Genomic DNA, 23925 nt, shown 5'->3' on the forward strand with positions numbered 1-23925 from the left:
TGGGATTTGTGGGTCACTGAAACTGTAACACCATGTTTTTCAGACCCTCTCATAACGCCAGCGATGACAATTAACAGTACAGTTCAAACACCTCGCTGCTGGAGTTACCTCCAGCCGTGGCCATGAGCAAATAAATGTTAGAAAGCTGGTCTTTGTTACAGTCTCATGAATCAGGAACTCAGTAGCTATGATACTAATGTCTAAAGATGAGCTGGGTGAGAGGCTCAAATTTGACTCTCACTCAACACGATTTTCTAAGAAGCCCACCCACTTCTAAAATAACCCACTGGAATTCATGGCCAAAGTCTTCGCAGCTCTTTAGCAACTCCTGCGCAGACCACTCCTTATTAATAGCAGCCACAGCATGAGCAGTTCAGGCATGTTTGCATTTAGCTCTCTGCCATGAGTTGCGACAGAGGTGATGAAAATGCTCCAACAGCAGGATTAACTATCTGGACAGGAAGTGGAAATAATAAAACTGCATAAAGGAAAATATGGTTAAACAATGGGTACAGATGAGTTATGTTATGAGTCCAGCTTGTTTTTCAAGAGAAACTAGGTTATGGACAGGTACTTAGAACAGGGAATAATAATGGCTGCCATTGTCTGTGAATCAACAGGCAGAGCTGACGAAAAGGGTGGATTCTTGGTAAGAGAGTGAAAAAAAGAGTGGGAGAGACAGAGAGGAAGGGTGAAGGGCAGCACGTGAAGGCAGGGAGTGTGTTGTCTGAGCGCCATGTGCTTGGGCCAAGCGTGTGAGTGACTTGAGCGGTTCACGTCACTGCATGACTCATACTGGGGGAGGCTGGCCCTCCACACATCTCCATTCACATACGCACAAACAAATCCACAAAGGTAATGTGTGCAAGTGCACCAACTGTCTAAAAATAGACAAGCACACACAGACATATACAATAAACATGAGACGCACTTGCAAAAACACTTATCACCACAAACGTGCACTCTAACCGGAGAAGCCAGGAAAGTACGGGAAAGACATTATCCTCTCCTGCAAGTGACTGAGCAAAATAACAGCAGGAAGCGCATTGAAATCTATCCTGAGTGGCCAGAATATGGAGGGCACCGGACTCTGGTGCTGACAACTGGTATAATTCAGGACAAAAGCTTGGCTGACTAAATAATCATGTACTTCTGCATGAAAATGAAATAATGATTACTAATAAGGAAGTATGGCACTGACGGAAATGTTCTCATTGACTGCAGCTTCTTTTCCCATATGTCATAACACTGACTCAAAAATCACCAACGTGGATTTTACCCAAGAGCAGCTATATACAGTTTTATGCAATATGGGAGTGAATATTACTCTTATTAGTGTCATACAGCACATCTAAAGGTGCCCAGGCCACATGGGCTCACAGTATTCCAGTAGCAGAGACTTAAAGTCACTAACACAACAAGGTTACTTGTTCCTAAACATATAATCTAAATCAAATATGGATAATAACTCTGCCTGTTCAGTTTTTTTTGCCAGAAAACTACATCTGTATAAATAAAGTTACCAACTGTCATTTTAGAAAGTCTGATCTCAATACCTGCTGGCTCAGTTTCAACCATTAAATTATTTATATAGAGTGCAAACAGTGTAGGGGAAAGCACATACCCTTGTTTCACACCAAATAGTGCTTAATTAGCACATACATTAGCACACACCCAAATGGGGTTTGATACAGAGCTCTCACAGCCAAAATTTCCCATCAACACCAGATTTCAATCACTTGAATCTAAGATCGTCATGGTTTACACTATTGAAAGCCTTCTTCTCAGTATAAGGATGGGTGAAGCTTGGCATTCAAAGGAGTCACAAAAGCAAGAGAAGCAGCAGCACATCCTCACAGTGACATAAATTTATGAATCGAGTGATTAGATTTTTCTCAAATTAGCACAATATAACTGTACCAACTCCAAATGCGAGTTTCCAGTGTGTGACAAAGAAGTAGTGGAGAACACTAGTCCTGGCAAGAAGAAGGCTGACAAACATGATCAACAGCCTACATTCATTTCAGAGGTGAAGATGGAAAGCAATGCATAACTCACATGGGTGGCAAAACATCTGTATATGAGTTTAAATATTCATGCAAATGCATAAATGTCTGCATCGGAGTGGGGAGTCATATTTAGCCCTTCATGCATATGTATGAGCGTGCGCACATATGGCACAACCAATCTGCACCCTGCCAAGAATATCTAGGGGTGCATGAGTGCAAACAGGCACTACTGTCACTCATGGTGATTCAATGTTTGTATACATGGTGTGATTTTTTTTCTGCATGTGTGTGTGGGAGGGTGGGGGTCTCCTCTTCTGAAAATGGGAAACAAGGTGTATCAACCGTGTGTAGAGCCGCACATTCAAACAGGGCTTCAGGCTGGTCCGTTGCAGTCCTGCACAGCCACTGGCACATGTGTAACATCTACATATACTACTGCTAGATGCTGCTCACTGATATGTTACACACATGTATCATCACAAACATGTGCACACATACCTCCTTTCCTCTGGTTCTGGGTTGTACAAACAGATGAATGCCTTTCTCTTCCACAGGGGCCGAGCCAAACAGGCGAGGCAGGGGTGCAGCTGTCTGTCATCAGCTGTGTGAGAAACAACTATAACAAAACAACAGGGGCGTTTAGAAAAGGTATGGACAATTCTTCTGCTTTGACATGCTCAACCTCATCTTGGCGTGAGTAAATATGGAGGATCATGAGCTAGAAATGCTACTACCAACACAACTAAAGCATCCTCACACAGCTTTGTTTGTAGTTGAAACGAAGACCTTCAGGAAATGGATGCGTTACTTTTCTTCATGCTAACATGCTTGAGTGATTTTATAGAATTTTTTAAAGTGTTCAAATTTATAATGGAAGTCTATGAGAGGAATGTTTGAAGGTTGAAATCTCAACAACTACAAAAGTGAAGTCTTCACACTTCATGGACAGACACCTCATGTGGAAATGCTCAACAACATGGTGCCACTCGCACCACTTTTTTGGCCAATAACTGTAACTCTGAGGTATAGCAAAATGATATTTGTTTGTTTCTTGGATGATGATTTGACTGGCACAGACCACACCCATCAATGTTGATGAAGTTCTTCCGCCATTTTAGATTCTTTGGCCAACAACACTTATTGACCCCAAACAAAATGTTCCGTTTTTTGGGCATTACTTACTGTTCATTGGCAACTGGTTAGGTCATAATGCTAAGTTGGATTGGAACCAAGTTTAGGGCTGAACATTTCAGTTACATTAAAACATGATACTTCTACAATTTTGTTGACTTTAACAAAATGAAACTTGTTAAGAAGTTCTGAATAAACATGTGTTTGACATATCTAAGCATGGCACAAGCATTTGATGCAATTTCACCGGTCAGTGACACTAAAAGCGTTGAAAGATGGCTGCTGTAGCAGCAGCTTGCAGCTGGCAGCAGCTGGGAGCAACAGCTGCAGCAGCGAAGAGCTTCCAGCTCTCACACGCATTTCTTCAGGAAATGCACATTCGAGTTATGTATATACTACACTTCCTCCTTACGCAATACACAGGATCTGATGTCATCACAACTTGGATGTTACAGCTGCTTGTAAAAAGTTGAGGGCAATACACTGAGCCTTTAAATTTAGACAAGGCAAACTGAGGACATTTTATGACCATATGAAGATCTTAATACTATATTTATGAAGAAAGAGAATGGCCCACAGGCCAGACTGAGTGGAATTGTGACTCAACCACAAGTTACACAGCTCATTTTAAACGAATACAAGCAGGCATGAACTGAAACATCTCTGGCTTTCTCAAAACACTCTTGGGGTCAACAAAGGTGAAGACCATCGATTTTATTGACATGCAAACTCCATGGCTCATCAATCCTCATTACAGACTTTTACACACATTTCCTGGACAAATCCAGATAAGACCTTGAATGTCTCATCTGGCCTCCAGGGCACTGCTCCAATACTAGTTTGGATCTCTCAGAGCGAAGGGCCGTATTGATACAGTGTGTACTTCCGTGGCTACATGCTGCTCACACACACAGCCAAGCTCATGGCCGGACATCACAGGCATACATAATACATGAGAAAGTATGAGATGAGGGGCAGTGTCCTGTTTCTCCTCTAGAACTGCTGACCTGTGCATCCCCCCTCTCTCACATCATGAGGCAAGTCCTTATCTAATGAATCCAAACCTGCATCCCTCTGCTGAGTGTGCGTCTACTGCAGCCAAGTGCACTGAGTGGGGAAATGGGCCGGCAACACTCAACAGAAGACAGACTCTGCTGCACTGATCATCTCATCAGGTGAGCAACTAAGCAGCTGTTGAAATCGTCCCATGGAGATGTTATTATGTTTTCATATGTAGAAGAAGTGGGGTTATACAGTCACCTCAATTCAAAGCCAATGTCACATTCAGGTTTGCAGGAAAGAGCAAATGATGCCCCAAAATACCTCACAACAACACTTTGCTGGCAGATGTATGAAGGAACCAAAGGCCAGCAGAGTAAGCTAACGTTAGCACTGTTAGGAGGCTACTGCCCCCGTGCGGCGGCTCGGTGTCAATACAGTTTGCTTGTGAAGGATCCCCTCAGTGGCTGAACATACAGCTGTCTGGTGCCATCTAGTGGCGACATTTCCATGACTTTTACTGTCGTGAGGTTTCTGAACACGAGGTGAAGTGTTGCGACCTCACCCCCTTTGTTTTAGCTTAGCTAGTTAGCAGCGGTTAGCACTTTGTGTTACCTTTGATTAGCAGTATCCTGCTCCGCCGTTTGCTCGAGGACATCGCTGGGTCGGTACTGACACGTTGTTTTTTCAATGAGGTCAAATTAATTCGACATAAATGTCGGCACTGGTGTATTTAGGTGTTTCAAACCGTGACAGAAGAAGTTTGACGCAGCAGCGAGACCGTTGGCTGTACCACGCGCGAGGGACGGTAGGGGTCAGTGACGTCATGCGAAGCAGGAAATCAAACCCGTGAAATGAATATTTCGTGCAATGTGACGGAGGCGTTTCCTCTGGGAGCAGCTTTTCTCTGTTGTTCAGTTCAAAAAGAGAAATAAAGTTGGTGGAAAAGTTAAAAGGACGTACCCTTAGGATATTTAAGAGTGTTTGGTAAATAAAAGCAGACACATAAAAGGATATATTCACTCCCAAAATAGACTCAGCCCTTCAAGGAAATGTCTTTGCAGACTAAGAAATAAAGTTTGGCTGCCTTCATACAGATGTTGGATCTAGGTTGAGAAAGTTCACTTCAACACTGCAGAATATCCTTGTAATTCTCATTTAGCAGTCTGTCACAGTCTGTGTTGCCTTGACTGTATTATTTTTGAGGTTCAATAAACAAAAGAACACATAGACTACATTTAGTGAAATATTGCACCACATGCATATTCGATTACATAATGGAAAAATAAATTGATTTGGCTGGGGTATTTTCAGGGCTGTTCCAAACACAAAAACACTCCACATGTGACAGGGAGTCAACATAAACAGGGAATGGAGAGCAAAAAAGCCTTGTCATTACCCACAGACATAATAATGCCAAGTTTAATTATTAGATTGAGTTTTTTAGCTGTGAAAAATAAGAAACTTTCTAATAATTCAGTGGAAACACTTTACTCATGACTGACCACATTTTTTTTAACTGTTTAATTTGTTTTGTTTTACAACTGTGACATTCTCTTCATAAATCACAAGAGTGAACAAAAAGCAGTTTTATTTACAGTATAAACCCAGGACTACCATCCATTTAGGTCTCAACTGCCAGGAGAGAGGATACGCAGAGTGTGAGGAGAAGTGAGCTTTAGAGAAAGTGTTTAATATCATAAAAAAGTCCAGATCTGCTGGGACAGTGCAGGCAGAGGAGGCCAATAAATTGTCTGCTCCCTCCCTCAACAGCTATCTGTGCCCTTGAGCAAGGTTCTTGACTCCCAGACACTCGGAGACATTTCTGAGTGATAAAACTTGTGATTTTACAAAGTGTGTCTGTTCATTGTGCAACTCTTCCTCTTTGCAAATCCTCTGTGGAGCTCTAACTGTAAGAAAATATGATTATTATCTCCTATCTCACCCAAATCTTGACGTCAACCAAACTCCTCATTAGGCTTTAAATCAAGCCATTTAAGCACCAGTTACATCCAGGCTTCACAAGTCTGAATCTGTTAAATACAATTCTTAAAAAAAAACTTTCATTAACATTTTAAATATTCTCAGCATTCATCAGAAAATAAGACATCTTAAAGTCACAACCTCACAAATCAAAGCTGCTTCAAAATAAACTTTGATTTGATTGTGGAAAAATTATGTTCCTACCAGTCAAGAGACAACTTAAAGCCACCGAGTGAGTCGTCACATTGTGTTAATCAAATGAAGGTGCAATCAACAGTGGGATCAAAGTAAACCACAGTAGTGAAAATAAATACAGAACATTAGAAAAAATCTAAACCTGACAAGTCAAACTTAGTCAAAGCACAAACACTGAAAGCCCACACCACAGTTCACCCATATTGTCATCTCATCTAGATACAGTGGCCATTTCCATGTGAACATCGTGTCCCGTCCATCAAAGTCTCTGCTGCTGCCATGGCTACCCAATCTCAGGAATGCCATCCTTCCAGTCCGGGCAGCCGGTCACACACGATGAGTATCACAGCAATGACGGAGGAGCCACGCTGAAACTCCCCGGGAACACTGTGATCCCTGGTGCGATCGTCCTCGCCCACTCGTCAGATGGCACTGGCACAGCAACACATAAGCACACCAGGCGATATCATCTCAAGTGGCCCCAGGAACTCATTACAGACTGCATGCCCCTCACGCTGCATCTGACCCCCATTCCCTTTTTAACACACGTTATTAATGGCACCCAGCTGTGAGGGGAAATGGCCGGTCCATTTCTCAGTGTTCACATATGAATAGGTGACTGATGCTGGCGTGCATTGCTCTCTGTGTGTCTCACCCATACAGTTATCGGAGTTGAGATGTATCCGCAGTGTCAGAGTTTAAATCAGTCAATGGCAGTTTCAAGGGCCTTTTTAATGTTTGCCCTTTTAGGACTGATACTAAGTTTATTCCAGTAGAAAATAAAAGCATGTGTGATGCCAGTGTTTTTTAAGTTCCACCGGTGTCTTCTGAGGTGATCATTCTTCTTCATAAAGTGCTTTTGCATCATCTTACCAGTTACTATAAAAACATCACATTTTTACCTGTTTGACATTCAAAAGGATGAACCATCTCAGGGGGACATACTTTTCTTACAAAACAACTATTAAAAATAAAGGGCCATTTCCAAGGAACGTCCCTTGAGCTCAGTTCACTTGCAGGAGCAGAATTCATAGATCAGAGGTGCTACTTTGTGTATCGTCCGAGACTCGACGTGGCTCTCAGTGGTTTCTTCTGGCCTTTGGGGAATTGGCGCAAAACAAAGTCAAAGTTCGCCGTTGTAGACATGGCATAGAAGACGTTGGCCTTGTCTGGTATGAGCAACTCTGAAACCAGAAAAACAACATGCATCATCAGAGAGGTTTGCGTTTTCTTTCAGCACTATTTCACCATCTGATGGTGGAGTCACTCTATTCTGACCTCTCTCCTGGGAGATGACCTGCGTCAGGGTGAAGTCCTGCCAGTTCATGTTCTCAAGGTGATGCTTCTCCAATGCCCTTTGAATCACCTGTGCAGTTTTGTCCTGGCTGGTCAGCTAGGAAAGACAAAGAATTAGAAATGCTATAAAATACACTTAAATGGAGATCTTTCTATTAAAGTTCCCTCCACTTAAAAATTAGTTTTGTATGTTGTTATTTCACATGGATATTTGAGCTTCACTGTGCAGAATGATGGATGTAGAGGAAAGTTTCTCTGTGCTCGCCACAACACCAAGAGGTGAAGCTCTGACGCTTGAGGATAAACTCACCAGGATGCTTTTGTACATGTTGCCGTTGTTGTGGCCCAGGTCCACGCTCACCCTGACGATGCAGGAGTCGGCCACCTGACGGTTGTACACCGGCAGGGAGGTCATGGACACGGAGCGTTTGTGGTGGGAGGCCAGGGTGGGCTTCAGCCGAGCCCCGCCGCAGGACGTGACCGGAGAGCAGAGATCCGTCCGGCAGTCAGAGGAGGAGCCGGAAGGAGTGGCGGAGTCTGGAGAGGAAGCGGCGGAGGAGTGTGGGGAAGATGAGGAAGAGGAGGACGAGGAGGAGGAGAAGGCCTCAGACACATTGTTGCAAGAGCTGTGAAAGGACTGCCGAGACAGAGAGAACACTGATGAGTGCCGCTGGAAATATTGTGTTTGTTCTGTCTCAGGATGGATTGTTCTGCAGAGGTCGACGAAGCTATTGAGCAGCAGCGAGAGCTACTCCAGCTCAGCTAAGGACCCACTCAGCTGAGATTCCACTCGTTGAGGGCTCGTGCTAGTTTCAATGGCCTTTCAAGAGGATCTTTTGTGAAGGGAGATTATATAAGTTTCCAAGTTTTAAAAGCAACTTGGTGTTTTTTACTGCGCATTAGAAATGCTTCAGGGGTTTGTTTGACTGCCTAAAACAGGAGGATTGCTTGTGGAGTGAAAATAGTGGATGCTGCGCTGAACACAGAGGCCCATTCAATGACGGCACAGCACGACAAAGACGCCAGTGTTAGCACAACCGAGGACAAACGATAGACAGAAAACAAGCCTATGAGACACGAGGCAGAGACACGCACACACGCAAACAGCTGTTTACCTGCAGTCTGATGGAACAGGCTGAGTTTGGGGAGGAGAGATCCTCCATCTCAGATCCACTGGATCCAGAAGATGTCACGCTGATCTGGTCAGCGGGGACTTTTTTAGATCCATCGCTCACCGTCAGGAGACTGAAGACAGACATTAAACTTGAGCTTGTGTCAAAGAAAAGCCAATTTCATGTTGATAATAACGCTGGTTTATATGAATTCATTCAACAGATACTATGAACAGATACTGTCAACACTGACTGCGTGACCTTCACTGTTCAAGTCTGTGTGCACAGCAAAATGTGCATGTATCGTGTGTGTTTGAATATTCAAATGAGACCACAGCGTGAAACTCACGAGGAGAGTTTTTTTGTGAGTGTGCGGTGGCTCCAAGGGGTTGGCGAACACAAATCCACCGGAGGCTCCAGCTGCCTCGACAGCTCATAGCTGCAGTAGAAAAGAAAAAAAGAACAGATGTGAGAACTGAAATCCTCTGAAACTGTGTTCTTGGTACTGATCTGTCAGTCTACAGTGAGGGCAGAGCAACTTCTGCCTAAAGGGAGTGTCCAAGGGTGTGGAGTGTATTGGAAATACTCCATTTTCTTGGTTTTGAATGTTCGTCAGCAGAAATAACTGTTATTTCTTATTTCTTTCACTCAGACAGTGACAGGGTTACAGCCACGTCTCAGGTGCCATTACACAGTATGGTGGAACATTTTGGTGAATTATCGTGCACACTAGTGGTCTACATGGTCTACACGGGGAATGAACTGTTTAATGACAGAAGAAGAATTACAGGGCAGATTTTACAAGGCATAGCTCAGATTATGTAACTAAACTTTTACTGAGCTCCCAGCAGACTTTCCTCTGCTTGTGAAAGGTTGTTGTGTGACATTATGTGTTTCTTTAGCTCACCTCTCCTGGTCAGTGAGCAGCTTGTGTCCCTGCAGCCACGCAGCGATTCTGGGGTGATGAGGCAGGTTGTACTGGGAGCAGGACGCCTGCAGCACACGGATCTGTGACAGAACCTCAAACTCCTGCAGGGAGAGAGAAATGTCGCTGCATGAACAGAGAGGAGATGACGTCCTGATATCTGTGTGGTTGCATAACCTGCCTGGTGCAACAGGGTACAACAAAGTGGCATTTCAAACAGTTACAAAGCTGCTGTAAAATGGTCCTTAAAGAAATGAGTAAATGCATAAAAAGGATCACTAAAGGTCTTCCAGTTTTCAGCATGTCAGGTATTAAAAAACAAGTGTCAAAACATCTGTCTCCATTTACTCTGACAATGCAAATACACCATACACACCCAACCACAAGCACGTCCTGTGCTGACAGAACGTTATGTGGACACCTTTGTATTTTATGTTTGACCACTGTGGGAAAAAAAAGAATAAATAAAGGGGACTACATAAAAATGGCACAAAGGGGAACAACTTACCCTCCTCCTCTTCTCAAAGTTTATGAGTCCACCCTGTCAAAAGAGTACACTGTTAGTACAGTACTTTTTATATATATTATGTTTATCGCATGTATCACTCATACATTAATTGGATCAAGGACTGACCAAAAATGGTAAAAATGGAAAATGAAAAAAAAAAAATGAATGTACTGTATTGGTCTACTATAAATATCAACCTTAGATAAGCAGACAAAGAGTGAAATATAGTATACTTTTAATTCCTATAAGGTGTGAAAGAACACATTTTACTGTACAGTATCTACTTAACATTGAATGTTAGCAGTGTCAGTGTCAGGTGCTACATTATGTACCTCCACAGTGTCGGGCAGAGCAGTGTCCAGCATGGTGAGGACGGTCAGATAGGTGCCCAGGTAAGGAACCACTCCACTGGAGGTACTCTGCAGAGACACATGTAAGCACACTGCCTGTCAGGGTTACAGCAGCAGTTTCTTGGGTCGCTGTGTCTCCTTATTTGTGTCTTTTAAATACAGTTATTAACGTTTTTTTGTTGCTTGAGATCAGACGACATTCACACAAGGCGAGTCCCAGTTAGCAGCACTGTGGGTTCATGTTACAGCCCAGGAGAATGTGCATATGACTCATAAAGACCCTGGTCTAGTCTATTATTACTGTCCTATAATCCTGGTGATCAGAGGCCATTTGAAACTCGCTCAGCACCGAGCGAGGCCAAACATAGGTTTGGGTATCTGCCATGACAGAAATACTCCACCCACACTGAGGTAAATCAGCTCTCTTGGGGCTTTTAGAGTTGTATAATATAGGAGAGATTTTGCATGTGTCTTTTTTGAAAAGCTGAAACTAAATCCTGCCTCAGGCAACAAGAGTCTAAGACAGTGTCACATGAAAAATGATCACATTTTGCAACATTCCTCCAGTGAAACGGCACATTTAATGCAGCAGAAAAGGAAGGCTGCACTCAACCTCTGGCACATATGGGGCACTGGGCTTCATCACACATCTTTAAAACATCTCTCATGCTGAGGTGTGACTTACCATCTGCCTGGGGATCGGACACCGCTTGGATATCTTTGGAGAGATGTCACCCACAGTTGCTTGGCCTCCGTCCTGTCAAAGTAGGTCATACAGAGCTCCATTCAGTGGGAGGTTATATGCACATACAGTGCACCGGCCCATTGTCAAATATAAGTGATTCAAATGAAAAATAACCTGCCATGATTCTTTTTTCTTCTGCATGCACGTGTGTTCACGTGTATAAATGCTCAATTGTGCACACGCACAAGCACATACAACGATGCGAGCCAGCTGTAAACTGGCTTATGAAACCAATTCTTTCATACAAGAATGAGATTTATTACACATTAACTTGGATATCCTGTTTAATAATTATCTCTTGAAAGGGAGGGAGGCCACTTCCAAGCCTTTCCTCTGATGTCTCTGTATGCAATGTCTTTGGAAAAAACAGCGATTAGGCTTTAAGTGAATGTAGGAGTAACCATGTTTACAGAGATAAAAGCTTCCTTTGAGAAAGACCACACCTGAACACTACGACAGCGAAAAGTGAAAAGGTGGAGAACAACAAGTGAGCTCAGCCAGACATTTAAAACGATTTCCCAGAGAAGAATCTCTTTGAGTGGTATTGTGAAGCAGCAAAGACAGGTTGGAGCTGCTCGGTAGTTCTGATCTGTCTATGATCTATTGACTCTGGAGTCCTTTCACTGTAACTAGACACAAGCCACCTCTGACGCACACGCCTAAAGGAGACAGCAGAGAAGAAAAAGGGAACGTAATGTGGCTGAGGCCTCTAGTTTCCCATTAAACACTCTGTTAAACATTTCTGTAAATATTAACTAAAAAAAAAAGAATTGTTTTAATGATTATAAAGAGAACTTCATGTACTTTGAGCGCTTCGAAGGACAAGCGTTCACAAACATGTTTTCAATATGCGAAAGATTGTTTGCGCTATGTTCTTATTGTACAGTCCATATCCTGTTGTGGTTATGGTCACATTTTCTGTATTAAAAGGCCAACCTGTAATTCCAGTATTCAGATCACACCCCCCCCCCCCCCCCCCCCATCTCAAACTGACTGCAGGGACTGTATGTAACAGCTGCAGTGGTTGTTTGCATTGCTAAACATTAACCCTTAGATGCACAGGTAGGTCAAAAATGAACTGTATACACTTCCTATGGGAATTTATATATTATTAGATATATTGTATATATTTAAACAGCGAGACAGTTTTACATTTAGTGCAAGTATTGTATTATCTATGCAATATTATTACATAGTTGATAGCTGTTTTCCGTATAATTTACACACATGTGATGAGTATCTGCTACAGTATTAATGCAATAACTCTACTTTATAGCTTGTGAAGTAACATTATAGATAGACTGCTGACACTAGTATGATAGCTAAGTGGTTTTAGCTTAGTAGCTAAGTGGCATAATGTAGAGAGACAGGCTCTAATATTTGCAAGTGCAAATGTGATGACAAAAATGGTAAACAGATATTACAAAAGTTAAATTGTGCTTGTGTGTACACAGATGAATATTTAACAATTAGATCAATATGGATTACTTTTGGCCCACTTCTGGAAGAGTATAGGTTCCAGTGGCCGATGCATGTCCAGGTCAACACTGTAAACACTGAAGTTAATCTAGCTGGCTTTTGTTTTCTCCTCACCTCCACCAGGAGCTCTCTGTTGGTCAGAACACAGTTCTCATCAGGAAAGGTTTCCCAGAGGTTATCAAACGTGGCCATGCTGTCCCTGCACAAAGAGCACAGACAATATGTAGTGAACACGCAGACATTTAGTCCAAAACACTTTAATCATTAACTATTTTACACAACAAATGGTGTTAATATTTCACATTTCACTACTCGATGTTCATGCCATAAAGTGAACAGCATGAAGTTATGCTTCAGTTATCCTTGACATTGTAACGACTTACCGCAGTGTTTATGACCTGACATTGAATATGGGTCATCCAAAAGCTAGACATTTGCTGATTTGCTCTGTCACTGACAGAACTGCACTCAACAAAGGTTTAACGTCCTCATTAAAGGACAATTATGTAGAGCGCAATATAAACATAAGCATAGAGACAGACAAAAGTTGTGGCCCTTGGCTGTGACCCAATTCTACCTGCTGACAGCAGCCCAGGTCTTCCTCAGCCTGTAAACTGCATTGGACTGAAGGGCCGACAGGATCGCTCTGAGAGAGGAGAAGTTCTTCAGCTGACGACAGTCCTGCAGAAGAAACAGCTTGCATTCAGCGGATTCACCTCATTCCAGTAGGCATGCCTTGTGTTGATGATGATGAAGCTCTTATGAAGTCTTCTCTAATACCAGCAGACGTACATGTGTGCTCGTTTTAACACTGGCATGCACTGACAGACCAACTTGGATGATCTTAATCCTCAATCAGTTTCTAACTGACCTGTGCTACTCTGATCCACTTTTCTATGATGCGGGCCCGTTGCGCTGGTGTAGTGGGAGGCCGGCGGGAGGAAGTGGGACTGGAGGTGGCGTCCGTCGGCAGGCACAGCAGGGACATGATGACCTGGTTGGTAATGGCGTTGAACTGTGTGATGGTGGCTCGGATGGTGGGAGACATGTTTTCCTTCTTGTCTCTTTGCGACCACACACAGCCCAGACACTGATAAGGCACCACCTTGACAAATAGAGCCTGAAAAACAACAAAAACCAATGGTCAGCCTTTAATCAGCGATGTAAAATAGAAATTTGTGAAATGAAATATGTCCTCTCACGTACAGAGTCCATTCGGGTGAGCTGCTCGGCAATGGCTGCGGCAGAGAAATCCATGATGCCACCTTGATCCAGAGAGTTATCACATCCTGAATCCTCATCACCAGAACTCTCCTCATCCTGCTCCAGGTCTGCCTGGGCAGGACTGACCTTTGCCTCAGCTTCTGAGGACGCACAGAGCAGGAATCAAGACAACGTGAGCATGGCTTTACACAGGAGGATTTTCACATTGCTGACAGCTGCCATGATGGTATGGCACACGGGAACAGGTCTTATCACTGTCTATTATGTTACGCGATGGAAGATCACCTTCTTTCTGTAACCTCTTGAGCAGCGTCTCAGCCTGTGAAGCCAACGAGCAGAAGTTGGGCTGGCTGCGCATGTCCTGGTGAACAGCAGAGCTGATCCTCAGGTGGTCCAACAGCAGCCTGAGTGCCGCGTGCAGGGGAGGATCTCTGAAGTCCTCACTGTATTCATCCAACCATGTCTGGACAAAGGTCAACAGAGGGCTGAGGAGGCAGTGGAAGAATCATTATAGTTTAACTATTTAAAAGACCCAGAGTGACACACTAGAAATGAACCACATCAGGGTTCAAGCAGACTGAAACGACACTCAAAAGTCATCCACCTACCTGCTGTAGCATTCACAGTTGTCCAGATCTGAGCCAGCGTTGTCCCTATAGGAGAGAACAGACTTAGCCATATACTTTTCAGGCTGCTTTTCAAATTATTATTTGCTCCGGCACTGCAGCTACGCTAAATGAGACCTTGATTCATGCCAACCACAGTCTAAAACTGCTCAGTGGATAATTGTTGTTGTTGAAAACCTCAAGATAATGAGCACCTGCTAGGTACTTATTATTACATCAAAGCTGGTAGGAGATGGTTGCTTTGTCAGGGAAACAATGTATAAAAAGATCGTGATGTATCAGGGTGACTTCGCATGTGCAACAACATGTTGTTTTCCCAGAATCAAGCACAAAGGGGGCGGAGGTTCATGTTTAAAAAGGAGCCTCGTGTACTTTCTGATCAGGGGAGGACAACCAAAAAAGACTAAATGCTAAAGTGTTAGCATTTGCAGTGGCTTAAAAAGAAAGAGAAACCCAAAGTAGAGAGAAACTGAAGCAGAGTGAGTGTGAGCGTCAATTTGAATGTGAATGGGGGGAAAATGAGGAGTGTCATTCAGTTCACCATTAAAGGAGTAATTCAACATTTGTGATTGACGCCTCTCAGGCCGGTATGCTAAGTATGAAGCTACCAGGAGCAGTCAGTTAGCTTAGCATGAAACCGGGAAACAGCTTCATATTTACTGTGCAGATACGAGAGTGATATCAATCTTTCACATCACTGTCAGCAAGAAAGCAAAATGTCCCAAAATCTAAAATTATTCACTTAAGAAAAAAACATAAAAGGTGACTGACCTCTGGAAGAGCAGCTCTGTGAGCTTTGAGGAGCTGGTGAAGGTTCTGTAGGTGGAGAGGAAGATCCTGCCATAGTCCTGCTCCTGGCAGCCAGGGTCAAGGAGGTGGTTCACAAGCAGGTCCAGGGTGGCGGCCTTCAGGCGGCGCACCTTGCAGGTTCGATACTGGACAAACGCACAGCATGGACTCGTCTCACTGGGGTTGGAGGAAGGGACGGGCTCCCGACGCAGAGTGACCCCATAAACTGCACCGTCCTCGAACTCCTCACCCCACTCCTGCACTGGGTTCTGGGGATGGCAGAGGTGGGAAATAATGTTTAAGGTTTACACCAACACTCACTCTGAGGGCGTGGCAACCGTCCAATGTCCTGTGTGTCGAAAATATACAGGTACGGGTCAAATACACAAATACATATCTAGTAATGTTACTGGTAACAACATTAGGGTCAGGCTGGGCAGCGAGGAGGTAAAAATAGCAGCCTCTATATGGCCAAACAGAAGCTACACACACACACACACACACACACACACACACACACACACACACACACACACACGCACACACACACACACACACACACACAAACAAGTGACACAACACCACTGAGACACACACGATCACATGTGAACCACAACAACAACATATTATTTGCTTATACTCATAACCATCGTTCCAAGCCCACAGTGAAGTGACTGTACAAACAGATTAGCGTGTAATGATGATAATTATCAGATGATCCACTTTACATGCCGGCATTAGCCAGTGCTTAGTCTTCAATTCCACAAATTTCCTGCTGCACAGCAACCTGAAATTTCCCAGAGTGTTGCAGGTTCACATGAATGTTTACGGACAAATACGGGCTTATCAAAAGGTTAGTACATCCAATAGTACATCGGAGCAAAATACCAAAACAAATGCAAAACAATGCCGAAATGTCAGCAAGCTCCCAGTTTCGATGGCCGTCACTAATCCTCTGATGACCACTAAAGAAAGAGCCCTGGACGCCTGCAGGCTGTCAGTTCAGACATACGGGTTTTTCATTACATATTCAGACAGGTCAGACTTTGTTTGACTTCAGCGAGCTCAGTGTTTGGAGTGAGACAACACTTGACACAACACACAGAGCAGAGCAGGGCTTGAATCTGAGTGGTGAGCGTCTTGTTCAGGCTTTCTGGTTTATCTGAAGTAATACAAAACAACAGTAATCGTGGTAACAAAACTGGAATGGTTTCTCCTTTTTCCCCCATTTTTGTCTCTGCTGTTCACCTTTCCATAATCCAAATATAATTCAGGGCCACATCAGCTTCGTCCTCAGATACACACTCTGTATACCCTTCATATCTACCTCTCCGCTTACTGCCAGTGCAATAGTTTTAACATCACCTGTAACTTCATCATGTAACATAACATAAAGACACCTCTTCACGTGTCCTCTTTAACCTCCATTAAAGGGACACTCAAAGTTAGAAATCTTGTGAGAGTCAAACTAAAACAAGAACAGTCAAAATCTACTGAGACTGAGACATTTCCCATAATGCAGCTGAACAGCGTCAGTCCTTACACTCTCCCTGCCTGGAAAAGCCCACATCTTTCAAACTTCACGACCCAGTTTAAAAAACTTAAAATCTTCAATCTCAAAGCCTGAACTGAGGTAACCCCGATGACATCACGGCGACATCATCAGGGTTATTTTGTCAGACTTTAGAAAGGTCCTCCAGAGGTACAGAAGACATGAGACATACGGCAGTTTTCACGGGATGAGCAGTACTGCCCTGAACAAGTGAACCAAAGATTGTGTGCAAAGTCAGCGGAGAGATCCTTTAAATGCGGTACATCATAAGACCAAACGTCAACAACATGTCGTGCATGACTTCAGTCTGATCCATCTGGTTTGTACTCAAAAGCTTCACTAATGTATACAGAGGCCCTGGGATTAAAGCAAATAGATGTTCATGTGTGTAATCACTTTTTTAATCCTTACACGTCTTCTCGAATCTTTTAAAAAAAAGTATTTGTGAGCTTCTCGAGCATCACGACACACTGCCTGTGCTCATAATACATATTTAAATTGAATTATCTACATAGGAGGACTCATTCTCTTATGTAAATGATTATTTAAATGTCTTTATGTAAAAGACAAACGTTAGCGAGTGCTGTCCAGTATCACACACAAAGCCTTTTGTCCCTCATAGAAACTGCATTGTGTCCTGCTGTTTGTGTCAGCGATGGTGGTACTAAGCACTACAAGTCAAATTTGAATCAGAAATAGAAAAATGAAGGCTTCTCCTCGATGGAGCGTTTAATATGGAGGGAATAGCAGATCATGGAGCAGCCAGAGGACACATGTGTCCTAAGGGACAGAGTTTAAGACGGGGAAATCAACACGATTATAGAATCTTTTACATCTTTTAAGATCTTTTCTCAAGCTGCCCTTTCCAAAAGACCCTGTGGCATCAACATCTCCAGGTAATTATTGCTTCAGATAAACTTGCTCTGTGAGTCAGCTGTTGATGCATGACACAGCAGGAGCAGCCTGTGGAGTCCACAGTGTGGACTGCAGGTCCCCTGAGACACGCGGGGGGACAGACTTACTGTGGGATACATGTAATGGACAGAGATTATAAAAGGAGGTATTTGCATATGAAGAGGGACCCAGAGATGACTTCTCATACTAATGAGAACAGTGCCATGACAGATCCCTGACCAGCTCTGATTGGCTCCATGGAAATAACATGCACTATAAACACAGACTGTCAAGCTGACTTCATGTATCGATCACTCTATTCTGAGATCATATCAAACGTTTCTTACCATTGTCAACTCCCATTTTCCCATCTCGTCCGGTCGCCTAAGGAGTGTTTTCCATCTTGACAGAAACTGCTGGACTGAAATTCAACTTCCACCTTGTGAGGCGGTGAGTTTAGGGCTGCATCTTCACTTGATAAAAGCGGTTTTTTAAATGAACTTGTTTGGGACTACATGCACGCGCCTGTATTACAATTAGAAAGACGGCTTTCTCTGCAAAGTACGGGCTACATTTCACGCCTGCATAGAAGAGTGGAGGGCTGATCCCATGTGACGGTCTGTGCCGGAGCGAAGCAGACCAGATCTGAACTGTTCCTCTGCAGAAAGCAGCGGGGCCCGCCGACAGGTCCCCTCCCTGAAACTCACCGGGCTTTGTAGTGGGAGGCGGCTCCCTGCTGCAGGAGTGACAGGAGGTGTGTCTGTGTGTGTCTGTATGTGGGGAGGGGGTGTCAGTACAGCATGTCAGTAACTTTTAAAGCGAGGGGAAATACAATTATTCCCTTTCATCACTGATCCAATCTGCAGGGTGCATGTAAGCTGCAGCTGGGAGCTGTTAGCATAGCTTAGCACAAAGACTGGAAGCGGGGGGAAACAGCTAGCTCCGGTTTGTGTCACTCATGTATGGGCATGCATCGGGGTAGCAGAGGTGACCATTGGTTTCTCTGAAAGATAAACAACCTGCTGTGTTTGAAAAACTACGGTGGCCCTGAGGGTCAAAACACTGAGACATATCACATATTGCATTTCAGAAGCAATGGAACACACTTCTTCTGATCTTTCCATAGTCCACAAACTCTTCTAACCATGTGGCTGGACAGAGCATGAAACACAGACAGAGACTTGATCATGTAGTCTTTGAGAATTTGTGTTTTTAAACGACCTAACACGTCAGGTTAATTATCTTTTAGACAAACTGAGGGTCGTGTCTGTGACTTGAATGAAGCGTATGCTTACACACGAGAGGCCCAAACTGGAGCTAGGAACCAGTCCAAAGTACCTCAAATGTTCACTAATTAACACGATACACCTCGTCTGTTTAATCTGTACAAAACAAGTAAACAAGTGTAAAGGATTATTTCTTAGCCAAGCACAAAGAGCAAAACCACATACAGTTAAAATGAAATGTCAGAAATTTAAGATGTACATACAAAACAATGAGTTTATAAAATATCTAATATTGTTACAGATTATACCCCAAAGTATACAAAGCAGCTAATATTTGCTCCACCTCAGAACATTAAAGGTTTGCTTAAATGTTAAGTCCACCAATAATAATGATCCAATAATATAATACTGACAGTCAATTCTTATTTTCGATGCTTTAAGTAAATACTGGAGTATTTTCCTTGTTCAGTATTGCTACTTTTACTGAAGTATATTATCTTAATACCACTTCCACCAATGTACAAGATACAAGGTGTACATACAAGGCTGCTTCACTAAAAAGCTCATTCTCAGTATTTGTGAATTGCATGCTGGACCACGATCAGCTTCCAAACTAGCTGTCACAACATTAAGCTGTAAATTCCTGCTTGCAGGTACACGTCCCAAACAGGGATTTAAGGTGAGCACGGAGAAACTTTGCCCCTTCATAGATGAATTTGAAAACAGCCTTCAAGTGTCAAATTCTTATATAGGACATGCATTTTTCTGTACGGTGAAGGAACAGTAAGCAAAACACATTTTTGAGTGAAGTGGGGCATGTTTTTCATGCTGTTGAACGGTGCACAGGGAGTGTCAATGCACCTTTCCTGCTTATTTAAAGCTGTCAAAGCTAAAAGTCTGAATGTTTTCTCCTGTTCCTGGTGTGTTGATTGCAGAGCATTTTGAAATACAAGAACAGCAGCAGACGAAATTCTGAAAGTTTAAAGCGGCAAAACAATGTGAGGATCATATGACTGTCGCCTCTCGTGATCTATGGCACTGATAAGATGACAATAGTACGTTACGGTGGAAGCTGCAGGTTTCTATCTCGTACACACTGAATGCATATGACTCCTGATGTTCTACTGCTCACACAAACTGCATGAATAAATAACATTTTGTTTATTTTGTACAGACATTGGCAGATAATTAGGAATGTTTTAGATATTTTACAAAATATGTGAAAGTATTTTGGCCTTCTAGATCTCTCCAAACCATGAAAATCAGAACTGAATAAGACCCTGACCCAGGCCGCCTATGTGTCTGTGAGTGTGTGTGTTTATGTTTCCGGCAATACCATCAGAATCTGACCTACAGCCCACGACACGGGCTTTTCCGAGACACTGAAAACATGCTTAAGTCTTCTGTGACAGACAGCTGTTCTTTCCTGACTGTGGCATTTTACCATGCGTCATCCTCACAGCTGATGTGTAGTCCACCTCTTCCTGTCCAAGTGTAACGGACAACAAACACGTCACAGACGAAACTTGTCTCATGGGGTGAATTACCAAACCACTGAGCCACATACGCAAGTCATACGACGAACGAACGGCAAATGTTTTATCTTGGGTTTCAAGCGATGTATTAAGTACTCAGGCATCACACACCACAGGGGTCATATCCAAATGGTTTGTTTTAACACAAGTGATGTTCACGTTTCCTCTTCATCTAAAATCTTGAAACAGATTTGGTTTCGGACAATTACGCTTCTGTATTGAACCGTTTGACGCCTTTGGGTGTGGTTCTTTCCCCAAGTGTCTTTGGTAGGGATGGTATCATATATTAGCCCAGGCTGCAGGCCCGAATGTGACTCCATACAGTGCACCCCAGTTCAGCTGAAGAGCATTTCTGAATGGTTGAGCAGACATTGCTCATTTTGATTCTTGGAACTATTATGGAGTTTTTGTACTTAAAAAACAGTCTATCCAGTTTTTTCCTGTAAGGATGAATATTATCCGTTGAGTTGAAGGACGAGGGCACGGTGGCGCAGCAGGTAGTGCGCGTGCCTCACAGCAAGAAGGTCGCCGTTTCGATTCCCGGGTCGGGCCTTTCTGTGTGAAGTTTGCATGTTCTTCCCGTGCATGCGTGGGTTCTCTCCAGACACTCCGGCTTCCTCCCACAGACCAAAAACATGCTCATTAGGTTGATTGGTGACTCTAAATTGCCCCTAAGTGTGAGTGTGAGTGTGAGTGTGAGTGTGAATGGTTGTGTGTATGTGCCCTGCGATTGGCTGGCGACCGGTCCAGGGTGCACCCCGCCTCCCGCCCATTCACAGCCGAGACCCCGAAAGGGATAAGCGGCATAGAAAATGGACGGATGGATGGAGTTGAAGGACGACTCAGGCATCATATGAGCAACACGACAGCCATGCAAGCTGCTCTGTAAGGCTGTATTTAGATACAGTGGAGTTTTGAGCTAAATGCTAATGTTAACAATCACAGTGCTAATATGCTGATTTTTAGCATGTACAATGGTTACCATCTTCACCATCTTTGTAAGCTAACATTTGCTAATTGGCACAAAGTACAGCTGATTAGCTCATTAGTTTTGCAGGTGTTTGTTCAGATACCAAAAATTGGACAAACTGACATTTTTAAACCATGGTGGAACTAAATGAAACATGACGATGATTCATCTTGGACAGACATGGATGTCTGTACCAAATGGTACCGACTCATCCAGTAACACCTGGTCCATGTCACTAAGAATCAAAGATGTCAGCCTCATGGTGGTGCTTGGGGAAAGTCAGTTGGAATCATTATTGTGGACCATGAATGTGAAAACTGGCTGTTGAGAAAGTTCAGTCTGGTGGACCAGCCGACTCCCAAGAGCCATGTTGCTAGTGTAGCCAAAAAAAAACAAACAGTACACATTACGTAATTTCCAGGTATTTCGCTGTTGAACACACTCCCACCTCTGCATGTCACCTATTGACAACAACAAATTGAGAAAGACTCAGCGGTCCACTGAATATTTTCACATCTGCTTTTGGCCATGTGAACACCTGTCAGGCAGCATTTAGCACTCGCAGTGTCTTAGCCAGAGAGGAGCGTTTTTGAATTTGACACACCCATTATGATCAACAGTACTGCCTGACGGACTGACATCAAACTGTCTCAGAAAATCCGTGTAATTCAGGAATTCAAAGACTTCAGCACAAGGCTGACACACAAGGGTTACAGCAGGGTGAAGGAATGCAGCCAGACAGTTCTTTATCAACACATCACAACAGACAAATACCTTTTGAAACCCTGAGCACTCCTCAGCCTCGTGAAAGCACGTCCGGCAGTGTGTTGATCACTTCAGGACATTTGGGTTTGGTCTGAATTAAAAGTTCAATTCAAGAGTTCAACAGATGCAGCCATGTTTTAAATATTACATCAGTGTTTGGGGAACCGCACATGTCAACCCTGCTCTGTGGAATGTGACAGGTGTTGCTTGTAACGACAAACCCGACGGCAGTTCCCCTCAGCTGTGTGGGGCGTTTTGGGGCATTTCAGGGCATCGTTTTAGTTTTACAGCCCCCAGCGTTATGATGTGGTTCCTCTCACTGCACTCATTGTTTCAAGCTTTAGTAATGAGCTCTTTTAAGTAAAAAAAGCTCTGATAAACCCTCTGTACACTACCGGTCCAGCAGACAGCTGACAGTCAGCAGCCACGTGATGAATATACATTTAGCAGCTAAAGAGCTAGATTGGAGTTGGTAGAGACCAAAAACAGAGTTAAGATCCACTGAAATCTGAAATGACATATCCTACTTGATCTAAACCTCTTTGGATGAAAGAAGTAAAACATGACTCACACCTCATGAACTTCATTACCAACCTTTGTTCAACATAAAAATACTTGACATTGAAACGTTTTGAGAGCTTACCAAAGGCTGCATTGCTTAGGGTTGCCAAGGCCACAGTGGCAGATATCAAGTGCATACCAGTCCCTCTCAAGAACTCCACCACTCCTGCTGATGACTCAACCACACAGGCTGTTCAGGTGTTCTCCATGGAGACCGGAATGAAAGAAACCACTCACTGACCACCAGGCCTCATGAACCACTCAGCCCCTCTGACGCAAAACTGCAAAGAAAACAGCATCTTTTGTGGATGGACTCTTGAATTATCGCTCACTGTTTGACTGCAAACAATATGAAGTCATACTCCCCCGGGAACGCTGAGGATGCTAATGACATGGCTGAACTCCTGAGTGTTTACTGTGCTGATGGAGCTTATTGTGCAAAGGTCGAAAACTGTCTCCACTGAATGAACATAACCTTTGGTGGAGGTGTGATAACACATCAACCCGTACCTCTATAAACCACAAAGAGATTGATTCCAGTCCAAAGAAACACAATAAAAGTAGGTAACGTTACACAACATTAGCCTGAGGAAAGACCAGAGGTAAGGCCAGTGGAGCTGAGCATAGCTACTGTGGCTAATGGCAAACATAGCAGACCCTGTTTGACCACTGATGCTCACTACAGGTGCATGGACCTTATTTTAAAACATTTATTTAGGAATCTATTCATTTTATTAATCGTGACTCTTTCCCTCAACATATTTGGTCATTTGTAGTAGTGACTAATCTGTTAGACCTCTTTTAGGTGAGACAACCTGCATTCCCTTCATTTCCTGCAGTATGCATGCATTTAGTCCCATTTGTGGTCACAGAAAAATAGATATATAGAAGACCGAGCAGCCGATTATATTTATGGGTAAAGTGACAGTCATGTCCACGCAGCATAAGTGATGTGCTGTTCGGTGATATGACTGTCAGATAGATGATTGTAATCTAAACAAGGTGAAACTTTCCTCAGGTGACACTTACACAACACCATAAGGAGGCCACG

At 43.4% G+C, this 23925-nt stretch overlaps 1 protein-coding gene across 1 annotated transcript; it reads right to left on the reverse strand.

Moving 5' to 3' along the window:
* Nucleotides 1–5679: 5679 nt before the first annotated feature.
* Nucleotides 5680–18507, reverse strand: LOC139343908 (ral guanine nucleotide dissociation stimulator-like 1). The gene is made up of 17 exons (XM_070981752.1): nucleotides 18165–18507; nucleotides 15354–15640; nucleotides 14565–14609; nucleotides 14242–14441; nucleotides 13939–14096; nucleotides 13604–13852; nucleotides 13310–13413; nucleotides 12847–12931; nucleotides 11194–11265; nucleotides 10491–10577; nucleotides 10159–10191; nucleotides 9633–9754; nucleotides 9075–9164; nucleotides 8729–8858; nucleotides 7924–8250; nucleotides 7596–7710; nucleotides 5680–7501 (listed from the first exon to the last, which is right to left on the reverse strand). Exons 1-17 carry the CDS (start codon nucleotides 18186–18188, stop codon nucleotides 7362–7364), a joined length of 2268 nt encoding a protein of 755 aa, XP_070837853.1. The 5' UTR covers nucleotides 18189–18507; the 3' UTR covers nucleotides 5680–7361.
* Between the last annotated feature and the right edge of the window lie 5418 nt (nucleotides 18508–23925).

This window comes from Chaetodon trifascialis, chromosome 15 (assembly GCF_039877785.1).
Source record: "Chaetodon trifascialis isolate fChaTrf1 chromosome 15, fChaTrf1.hap1, whole genome shotgun sequence".
NCBI lineage: Eukaryota > Metazoa > Chordata > Actinopteri > Chaetodontiformes > Chaetodontidae > Chaetodon > Chaetodon trifascialis.